Source organism: Lygodium microphyllum, chromosome 22 (genome assembly GCF_053477565.2).
Source record: "Lygodium microphyllum isolate KBCC chromosome 22, Lygodium_microphyllum_v1.1.10, whole genome shotgun sequence".
NCBI classification, from domain to species: Eukaryota; Viridiplantae; Streptophyta; class Polypodiopsida; order Schizaeales; family Lygodiaceae; genus Lygodium; species Lygodium microphyllum.
Window position 1 is genome coordinate 105713378 of NC_141156.1, and position 11075 is coordinate 105724452.

General features: G+C 40.9%; 1 protein-coding gene across 1 annotated transcript; it reads left to right on the top strand.

The window, feature by feature from the left end:
• The first annotated feature begins 8881 nt into the window (after positions 1-8881).
• Positions 8882-10480, top strand: LOC148017467 (NDR1/HIN1-like protein 26). Its single transcript, XM_087662799.1, has one exon. The coding sequence runs from the start codon at positions 9264-9266 to the stop codon at positions 10194-10196; it is 933 nt and encodes a 310-aa protein (XP_087518925.1). The 5' UTR covers positions 8882-9263; the 3' UTR covers positions 10197-10480.
• The last annotated feature ends 595 nt before the right edge of the window (positions 10481-11075 follow it).

Here is an 11075-nt window from a genome sequence, read left to right on the forward strand (position 1 = left end):
AAAACATCAAATCTTCACATAGCATCATAGTAGATATCTCCCACGGATTTGATAGAATCAACCATAATCTTCAACATCTTCATAGAATACTTCAATATAACAAGGAACATAGAAGAATACACCATCTTTGAATGGAAATCAATCACATATTATCCTTCTTCAATGTCTTCATAGTTCTCTCTCTCAATTTCTCACATACAGCTACACTGTTTTGATAGAAAATGTCTATCTTTGGCTCTCTCTCTCTCTCTCTCTCTCTCTCTCTCTCTCTCTCTCTCTCTCTCTCTCTCTCTCTCTCTCTCTCTCTCTCTCTCTCTCTCTCTCTCTCTCTCTATCAATAGTACATCATATCCTCACTACAATACTCTCATAATAACTCTCGATAATACTTCTTAGGTTGTGGATGCACCTCCTAAGAGGTATGTCTAATATGAAGAGTCACCAGAGCCACTATAGTGTCTCTTCACCGCTCACTACTGTCACTGTCACTTAGTCTTCTCTTCAGTCTTCAGCAGCTGCTTCTTCCACTTGTTTTAGCTCTTTTGAACTTAGATTCATCCTTTCCAAAAGTTAAAAAACTTTCCCAAAGTTACACATACATTCTACAGAACACTTACAGAAGGTCTACAAAACAGTACAGTACAGTACCAGAGCAGCTACAGTACAGTTACAGAGCAGAGATAGAGCAGAGACAAAGGCTCTACAGAATGTCAACAGAGGGTCATCAGAACCTCATAACTCATACTCAAACCATTCCAAACTATCAAAAAATATTCAATAGTCTTTCAAAAGATCTCAATCTTCATCAATCATCAATCCATGCTTCATACAGAAGACAATCAGAACAAAACAGAAGCTATACAGAAGGTATAAGAACCAATCAGAACCTCAACAAAATCTATCAGAACATCACAAAGCTTCATATCTCTATTGAAAATCATCATGAACTTCCAAAAAAAATCAGTATAATCCAAAACACTCTCAAACACTTCCACTAACAACCATACATCACTCTAAATCCATCAAAAATCAATCATTCAGACCTCAAAAACATAAAAAATCAGTCAAAAATTCAATCCTTTTCCACTCTCAATAGCAAGGGTATCTTCTTCCCTATATCATGAATGGACCTCAACTTTTTGATATTATTATGGTGCAAGTCTCTGCATACTCTGACTACATGGCCCTCTCCCGAGAGTGACTATCAGCTTTGCGCATGGACTCATCATAGGTAAAAGGCTATCTCTAGTAGACCACCTCAAAACAAGCTATGGGGCCTATACATCATATCTAACATCATGGTCCAAGCCACTAGAGCATCATCTACTATAGGCTATTTGGCTAGTTATATAGCAATAGGAGGCTCCTCTTGAAATCATCCTACATATATCAACGACCTACTCAAGTTATTTATGTGGTTTCTCCTCATGGAAAATAACATCATGGTGACAGATGACCTTCTGATCCTATGGATCCCATAGGTGATAGTCCATCTCACCTATATCCCCATAACCAAGAAATATGCATTTCATGGACTTAGGATTCAACTTATTGCACTTGTCCTTGGAAACATAGCAAAAAGCCTCATAACCAAATATATATAAATGAGCATATGATGGAGATTTTCTAGACCATACCTCCTCTATAACCTGATAGTCAAGGGAAGTGCATGGGGATCAATTAATCAAATGTGTGACAATAGTAACTATCTCAATCCAAAATTTGTAGTAAGCTTGTTTGCCAAAGTATACTACGAACTTGCTCCTAAATCATCCTATTCATGCACTCATCCATGCCATTCTAGGGTGAGATATATAGGGCAATCAACTGATGCTTAATACCTCTCTCAACACAAAATTGCCCAAAGGCTTTAGATACATACTCACCCCCATTGTCAAATTGTAGGCATTTCAACCTATACCTAGATTGATTCTCAACAAAAGGAAGCCAATACTATGACTTTCAATTTCTAATTTATGGGATATATTGCCAAGACCTTACGTGAGTAACCATCAATGAAAGTAACAAAATACTTTGCACCACCTAAGGATTTTCAAAGGCATAGGTCCACAAACATCAGAATGAACAAAAGCTAGAGACTCACCCATGTACATAATACTAGACTTCTTATGCAAACTACAGGTCTAGCTACCATAAGAGGGAGAAGAGAGCTCAAAGTACAAGAATGAAATCTTGCTTACTAAGTTGCTTAGAGTACAACTTGGGTACACTCTCTCACAAATGATAGTAACCCATAGGCTATTTATATAGCCCTTTGCCAACTAGGGTTAGGGTTTCCCCTGCCCCTAGGGCTATTCAAACTCATCTGCCCTTATACTCCCTTGCTTACAGTGGGTTTCTATGCCCGTCTTCTAACACCCCCCTCAATGCCAGCGTGGCATTGGATTACAAGACATATAAGAGATTCCACCCCTTTTTGGGATGCCTTTATAAATCAGGCTTACAAGGTTGTTTTAGGTAGATGATTTAAATAGTCAAAACAGTCGATCTTCAGATGAATTGGAGACATAGTTGGCCATCAATTCTTTGGGTATTTCAGGTGTGTTGGGGCATTTACTAGTGATATGCTCTATCTTCTTGCATTTGTTACATTTCATTTTCTCGGGATACTTCTTACAAGATGTCCTTTTTTCTTACAGAAAGAACATTTAGTGAGAACTGTATGAACCAATACTTGTTCACGGAAATTTGAAGTTGCCTGACTGTTGCTCCTTTCTTTGTGGTTCCTCTTTTCTTCATCCAAACAGGATTGAATGGTACTTGCCGAAGTAGGATCTGCAATGTTGGTGAGAGTGGTTACAAGAGTAGGAAACACCTATTTTACAGCTTTTAGGAGAATAGCAATAGCATCTTCTTCATGTATTGGAGCTTGTACAGAAGCAAGCTGTGTCATAAGTCCCTTCATATGAGAAATGAATTTTTCCAAATCTTCTCCTGAACAATATTCCAAGCTAAAGAATTCAATTTTAAGGAAGATTTTAGTATTTTTGCTAGTGGCTCCATAGAGCTTTTCAAGCTCATCCCATTTTTCTTTAACAGTGTTTAGTTGATCAACATGATGAATCAGGGATTCATCTAAGTGTAGCATTATGATTACTTGAGCACGTTGGTCATCCTCTATACCAATCATATTTGCAGAGTTTACAGCTCTACTGCCTTGAATGAGAGGCCAATACCCTCTCTCCATCATTTTGTATTTTATAAGTACCTGCCATGGGTGAAAATCCTTACTATCAAACTTTCGAATTTGAGGACGGACATCAACATATGTTGTGGTCATTGGGAAGGTCTTACCACTTGTTAGGACAAGGGCAGTGTCTAGTCCCTTACAAACTTTTCACTGAATGCGGAAGCAAATTAGACAAAGTGAAGTCAAAGTTGCAATGAAGAGAAAGGTTGAAAATCATATAAGTGTAATATTTCAAAGTATGACTTTGGTGGTCCTTTCTTATGTGCAAGCTTCTTTTGTGGTTTAATAGTATTTTTAGGTTTTAATGAAGTAAACCTAGACTGGACTTCAGGCTCCTCCTTGTGGTACGGCTTAGTGGATGAAGCTTGTGTTGGACACGGTTTGTCTATGATCTCAATGCTTGTTGCTGATGATTCCGAGGAGAGTATGATGACACTCATGCTATTGATTTCACTAACCAATGTACTTGAGACAAAGTCACTCACGTTATGCAATACACTTCTTGTGCATGATGGTCTATGTGTTAATTTTACACATAACCTTACAACAATATATGAAGAGGAATGAAAAACTCATTGGGTTTTAATGAATGCCCAGTAAGCAATTAACCTGATGACTTATGATTAGTGTTAAAAGAACACTATTGTCAAGCTTAGTGAAGTGCTTGAATGGAACCCGGTTGGAAGTCGGCTTCCCAATGCTTGGTGATGTCCATTGAGCATGCCCAAGAGCTTTAGACTTTGGAATAGGCTTCAGAGACTCTGCTTCAGTGATTAGAATCACTGTTAATGAAGCCCAGAGTGTAAAAATGACAAAATGTCAAGCTTGGAGCTTGTTGGCTATGGCTGCCCAAACAAACACAGTTAGGGTTTGGCTTGTAGCAGCCAGCAAAGGTTGAATTTCTCAAAGCCCTCTTAGCTGAGGATAGCCCACTTGGGGGGCTATCAAAGCCCTATGGTGGCTGAGATTGCGTTGCCTGCTGCCCGCGCCATGCCTAAAGACACCACGCTGTCAGAAACTGCGCCGTTTCTGCAATTCACGTAATGCTGTCCTTCTGCGCGCCTTATTTCACGGTCCATGGTAATAGGCAGCTGCACCCTAAGGTGTGGAAGAGTTCCTCAGAAGAAACCAAGAGCTGATATGGCCTCCTTTGTCCTCCCGAAGTCCTCCAATGGAGGTAGGTTGCAGGCAGCTATGGAGAAAAGAAGGATAGGATGAAGAAAATGATAGCTCATGTGCACTTAGTGATAACTGATGCTGTGGGAAGTTGAGGAGATCAGAGATGGCTCTAATACCATGTTGAGACTCAGAGTTTGCAGCAGTAGAATGTGTGCACAAGAGGGAGAAGAGAGCTCAAAGTACAAGAATGAAATCTTGCTTACTAAGTTGCTTAGAGTACAACTTGGGTACACTCTCTCACAAATGATAGTGACCCATAGGCTGTTTATATAGCCCTTTGCCAGCTAGGGTTAGGCTTTCCCCTACCCCTAGGGCTATTCACACTCATCTGCCCTTATACTCCCTTGCTGACAGTGGGTTTCTATGCCCGTCTTCCAACATTATGCAAACTACAGGTCTAGCTACCATAAAGTCAATGATCACAAGAATCAAAGTATTTATTGTCAACGGGTGAAAGATACTGCAAATGGGTAATCATTTTCATTCCCTTTAATGACATGTTCCCAAGATGACATGCCATAATGATATATGTGATACTACAACCACTACCAAAATATGGTCAATTGACCCAAAGACAAGTAATAAAGAGTAAAGTAGGCTTTTAGTCAAAGCTAGAACATGGCATACATCATGTAAAGTAAAGATGTTACCTAAAGCAAACTGCACCTATGCATCTCCAATACCAACAATATCCAAGGCCAGCTCATTACCCAATTTGATAAAGTCTATCATGCCATGATAGGAGTGGAACCACTCTCGATGAGGGGTAACATAAAATGAAGCCCCTAGATCAATCAAACTAACACTAAGCATAGGTGGACAAGGCATAGTCAACTACAAAACATCAACAAGAGAAGAAGCTACAACAAGTATGTAATCACCACCATCAAAATCAGTCTGCATGATATTAATATCTTCAATCTCGATGTTGGACTTGCTAGGAACAATGCTGCAATCGTCATTCTTTTCCTATACTTTTCCCTTTCCTATTTCCTTGTGCTTATCGTCATGCATTTTATCGCATTGTGACCAAATATGACCTTGATTCCCACAATAATTGTTGAGATTTAGGAAATCACACCTAGTATAGTCTCTTTGAGGAGCAGTCTAGGTAAATGATATGCAGGCTATCCAGAATCCCATATGCACAAAGCAGGAAAATACCAGCTATCCTCAAGCTATAAAGCATTGTACTTGCCTCTCATTTTCAATGCAATATAATGGTACTTTTGTCCTTTCAATTAAGTGACCGAGTCATTGTCCAACCACACAAGACTGTGTTTATGAGTCCAAGTCTCAATCTTGGAACCTAATTCACTTGTCTGACATTCTACCTTCAACTCTATGTCTTCATGAGTTTAGTCTATACCTTCAAGCCACCATACCCATGCTCTAGATCCATGCATTTCAACATGGTATCAGAGACATGGTGAGCATGGCTCAGCTCCCTTCTCTGCTCTTCTAGCTCCTCTTCATCATTGCTTAGCTCAATTCCAGCTGAAGGTCTCATCTTCCACGTCTATCTTCACTTTACCCTTCATGGTAGCCATAACCTACAGGACCCTGTCTACTTGGAGCACTCATATCTCTCTCCATAGGCCAAATCTCAGCTAGCTCTCTTTTGGAAAACTCTTGCTAGAATTTCTGTGCAACTTCTTGTCACATCACTCCCTGACATTAGGCCATCTGGATTTGCATACTATCGTACGACTAGATTTGCACCTGCGTGGTGCGATTCACCTTACGCCTATAGGGCATTTGAAGCCCATCACATGAACTTCCTCTCCTAATAAATTTTGAGCCCAAATGCTCTATTGTAGCTGTATTAATCTGAGAAAAACTAGTTAGCCAAAAGCCCTAACTCTCAATTCTCCATAGCCATTTGGGTTGAAGCTCATAAAATAATGCATTTTCTCACTCCTCCCACTTGAACCAAGTTCTTGCCACTCTAATCAGTTGATTTAGTAAGTTTCCAGTAAATTTTCCCATCAAACCAGCAAGAGGGGAAGATCTATGAAGATTTGAAGGATTCAAGCTCTTTTTCACTCCATGTTCTAACTCCTCCAGGCACACTAAAGGTCCCAACAAGGAAAAAGATACAAACATGGTGTCTATTGACACTAATCTAGTGCTCTTAGCACTTGTGTCTTTTGACACAATCAACTTTTCTGCTGCTCAAATCTGAGAAATTTGTGTTGATTTTTTGTAACTGCTTGAGACATCCAACATGCGCAAAGATCACCAACATGTCGATTTAAATGAGTTGGGTTTCACATCTCGAAAATCCGCATCAACCTCATCCTGATGAAGAAGTGCCTATGGGCCATTACCAATGGACAAGAAAAAAAGTCTCAAGATGCAACTCTTGCAGCCACTTGGTAGAAGAGTGATGACAAAGCACATGTCATCATCAAATTGGAGTTGGATGATAGGTGCATCCATCATGTAAATGCCTGTGACACTTGGGATAGATTAGATACCTTGTTTGGTACACAATCCAAGTCCTCAAAGTATGGCTTACTGATTGAATTTTTTTGACTTGATATAAAGCCTAATACATACCTAGCATCTCATCTAAACTACGTGGAAAGTCTCCTAACCTAGCTTGCATGAATAAATCTCAAAATGGATGAAGATATTTGTATTGATGTTTTGCTAAAAATTTTGTCGTCTGATTATGATAATGTTTCAACCACCTTAATCAACATGCCAAATCCTAAGCTGGTTGATATTAAGACCTCTCTATTGGAAGAAGAAAAAAAGATAAAAAATAAAGAAGAATCAAGTACTTATAAAGATGAACAAATGTTATATGTAAGTTAATAGGAACAAAGAAAGAAAGGACCAACTATTTTGTAACTTCTACAAAAGGATCAAACACACTGAGAAGTTTTGCCATGCTAGAAAGAGGCCTGAAAAGGCCTACCTTACAACTATAAAAGAAGAAGATCATAGAGCAAAGGAAGAAGAAGAAGAAGAAGACCATTGAGAGCAGAAGGAGAAGCCTCATTAGTCCTTCTATTCCCAATTTTCTGAGACTTTTTTGAAGCCTTATATAACCTTGCACTAATGCTTCTATTATAAGCTTTGTAAACTCCTCATGTAATCTAGCATTACAGTCTTTGTACACTTTGTGAGGCCCATGTTACAGCCTCTGGATGTCCACCATGTGTTTGGTACCCACACTTAGCTTTTTCTGCAACAGCCTCTAGTGTTTACCATGTTTGTGGTGTCCCCACACTTTACAGGTAAGCCTCTACACACTTTGTGCCCTTCTGGTTGTGATTGAGGAGGGGTGTTGAGATTTAGGCAATCACACCTAGTATAGCCTCTTTGAGGAGCAGTCTAGGTAAAGGATATGCAGGCTATCCAAAATCCCATACAAAGTAGGAAAATACCACCTATCCTCAAGCTTTTACATGTAAAGTTACCACCTCGGGTAAGTTACTCATGAAAATATGTGTGCATCACATGGATTCAAAATAAAGTATTTTTAAAATATCATTTTTACACATTTTTTACATATAGAAGGGTGTAATATAAATGGGTTTTTTACAAATTGAATAGAAAAGGGCTATATTTTATTTACAAAAAAAGTATAGATAATGATATTCAATAATAGGTCTTGAATGCACATGATGTAGAGGATATACATATAGTAACTTCCTCGAGTTTGCCACTTAATTTTTTCGTTTACACTCTAAATTGTGCCCCATTTTCCTAACAATAGCTCTTTGGGGTATAGTTAACATAGCAATACACAATTATGGAAATTTTGCCCTCATTTTGAGCAGCCCTAGCCATAAACTCTTAGAGGGGTTTCGCACAAGGTCCCATTTATCTATGAAGCGCGATTGTAAAAACATTGTGCCCATATGCAAACTGCACCCAAATGAAGTATAGTTAGAGAAATAAGGCAAAGACTTGGACTCACTCACATTGAACGTAGAAGGAAAGGAGCCATTGTTTATGTGTGAAACCTCTCTAAGAGGGGCCTAAGATAGATGATGATGTGAATGGTTTTACATCTTTATAAAACCACGGAGATGAATATTTCTGATTTTAAAATGTTAAAAATGCGAAAGGCTTGGACTCACTCACATTGAACGTAGAAGGAAAGGGGCCATTGTTTATGTGTGAAACCCCTCTAAGAGGGGCCTAAGATAGATGCTGATGTGAATAGTTTTACATCTTTATAAAACCACTGAGATGAATATTTCTGATTTTAAAATGTGAAAAATGTGAAAAGTCTAAAAAAAGCAAAGACTTATACATTGAGTGAGCTTGCGAGGATGGCCATAGATTCTGGAAGAGGCGGACGCGTTGAAAATTGGCAACTTCTATGAAAAGGCAAGAGCCGGCCGTTCAGAACAGAGGACGAGTAAAAGGTTACTCGAAGGTTAATCAAATAAAATAGCATCTTCGGGTGTGGAAAAAGCTTGCGTTTGCGTGTGGTTGTGAAGGTTGACGGGTTCAAGCGTGTCCGCGTTTTTGTATTCGGGACGAGACATGCAGCGGCAATAATAAAACCCCACGACCTGAGTCATTAGGGGGAATTAATCAGACTAGGAGCTCCGCCATAGCTCCGGTAAGTTAGAGCTTACCCGAAGCAGCTTGCGTCTTGTACAGAGCCGTAGCCATCTTCATTCTAACACGAGGTGTATATTACTCAGGGGGATAAGCCCAGAGAGAGAGAGAGAGAGATCCTCAGCCCTCCTTGAGAGAATCAGAAGAAGATAACAACACTCGGAGACACAGAGAGATAGAGAAAGAGACAGATCCTCGAGCTACTCTGAAGAAATTATCGACTCTGTGAGAGAAAGCGAGAGAGAGAGGTTAGGATTGAGAGAGAGCATCAGATTGAGGTCCGGCTATGGGAGACAAGGTCTATCCAGTGGTCGAGCATGCGTCCGCGCCGCCATATCTATCTAGATCATCATCGACGACAAGCTCGGTTGCGATTCAGATGCCTCCGCCTCCAGTCGAGAAGGACGTGAAGCGAGAGCAGGAGCAGCGCCTGATATCGTCCTTCAGCTCCTCTCAATACGAGGCCGGCCATGACGGCGAGGCGCAGCAATATCAGCCGTATGATCCGAACAGGCAGAAGGACTTCATCTACGGCACGCCCGCGCCGCTGCCGCCGAACCATCCCAGCCGACGGGCGGGGCGCCGGCGTGGCGGGCGGTCGAGCTTCTGCTGCCGCTGCCTGTGCGGCTTCTTCGCGACGCTGGCGATCCTGGTCGTAATCATCGGGGTTGCCGCCCTCGTGCTCTACCTGGTCCTGCACCCCAAGCTTCCCGACTTCTCGGTCAACGACGCCAGCGTGGCGGCCTTCAACCTGACAGCTGGCAGCGCCGCCACGTCGGACGCCGGGACCCTCTACCTCGACTCTGACGTCACGCTGTCCGTGCTGGCGCGCAACCCTAACAAGAAGATCGGCATCCACTACGACTCCACTGACGTCAGCCTGTCCTACGAGGGCTTGGCCATCGGCCAGGGTTCGATCCCCGCCTTCTACCAAGGCCACCGTAACACCACCCTTCTCGCCTTGCACATGTTAGGGGACCATGTCCCCCTATCATCCTCCCTTGGCCTTGGCCTTCAAACCACCCTTCAAAACCCCACCAGCACCATCCCCCTCCATGCCAGAGTCCTCACCAAGGTCCGCATCAAGATCGGGTCCTGGACCTCCCGCTCCTCCACCTTCCGTGTCAATTGTGATGTGCAGATCAGTAACCCCACTGTTGGTAACACGCATCTTGTCTCCAAGAGTTGTTCTGTCAAACTCAAGAAGTTCAGGATCTAGGAGGATCTTCAAGGGGTGTTGGAGGATAGAGAAACCAAACCAAAGATACCAAGGCTTAGCATAGGATGGAGAGAAAGATCTTAAGAGTAAGTCACTTGGGAGATAGGCAAACAACTCAAGGCCAAAGAATTTGAGGACTTCAAATGATGGAGGATCTTACTTGGAAGATGGAGAAATTACAAAACTTAAACACCCTCTAAACATGTTTATTTTTTCAAAATAATACATTTGTATACAAAGTGAGATATAGATGTGATTCTACAAAACATGCTTTATTTTTTCAAAATTGTGTGTGTGTGTGTGTGTGTGTGTGTAGAGAGAGAGAGAGAAACATGCACGCACACGCACATAGAATAGTGTTCCTACTCTCAACCAATTTCTTTGATACACATTATTATCATTGGCCTTACAAGCTTCCTCACATATTCTAACCATCCATGTGAGACCTACTTTCCTCTCCCCTTCACAAATGACACTTTTCTTTCACATTACAAGTTCAGTTTTATTAACTGCTTGTTTCACTTATTTGGCATCATGGACTAGGAAGAAATTACACAATAGGGACATATTAGATGTTTCTTTGATACACATTATTATCATTGGCCTTATAAGCTTCCTCACATATTCTAACCATCCATGTGAGACGTACTTTCCTCTCCCCTTCGTTAATGACACTTTTCTTTCACATTACAAGTTCAGTTTTATTAATTGCTTGTTTCACTTATTTGGCATCATGGACTAGAAAGAAATTACACAATAGGGACATATTAGATGTTAGACTTAGTGAGATCATGATTGATGGTGACTTTAGTTATACCATTACCATGTATGTCACACCATCACATTTCATTATCAAGTGTGTCTCATTATACGTTTTGT

What these genes read in the sequence shown, in the direction of transcription:
- LOC148017467 (XM_087662799.1), top strand. Translation starts at nt 9,264, where the DNA reads ATGGGAGACAAGGTCTATCCAGTGGTCGAGCATGCGTCCGCGCCGCCA.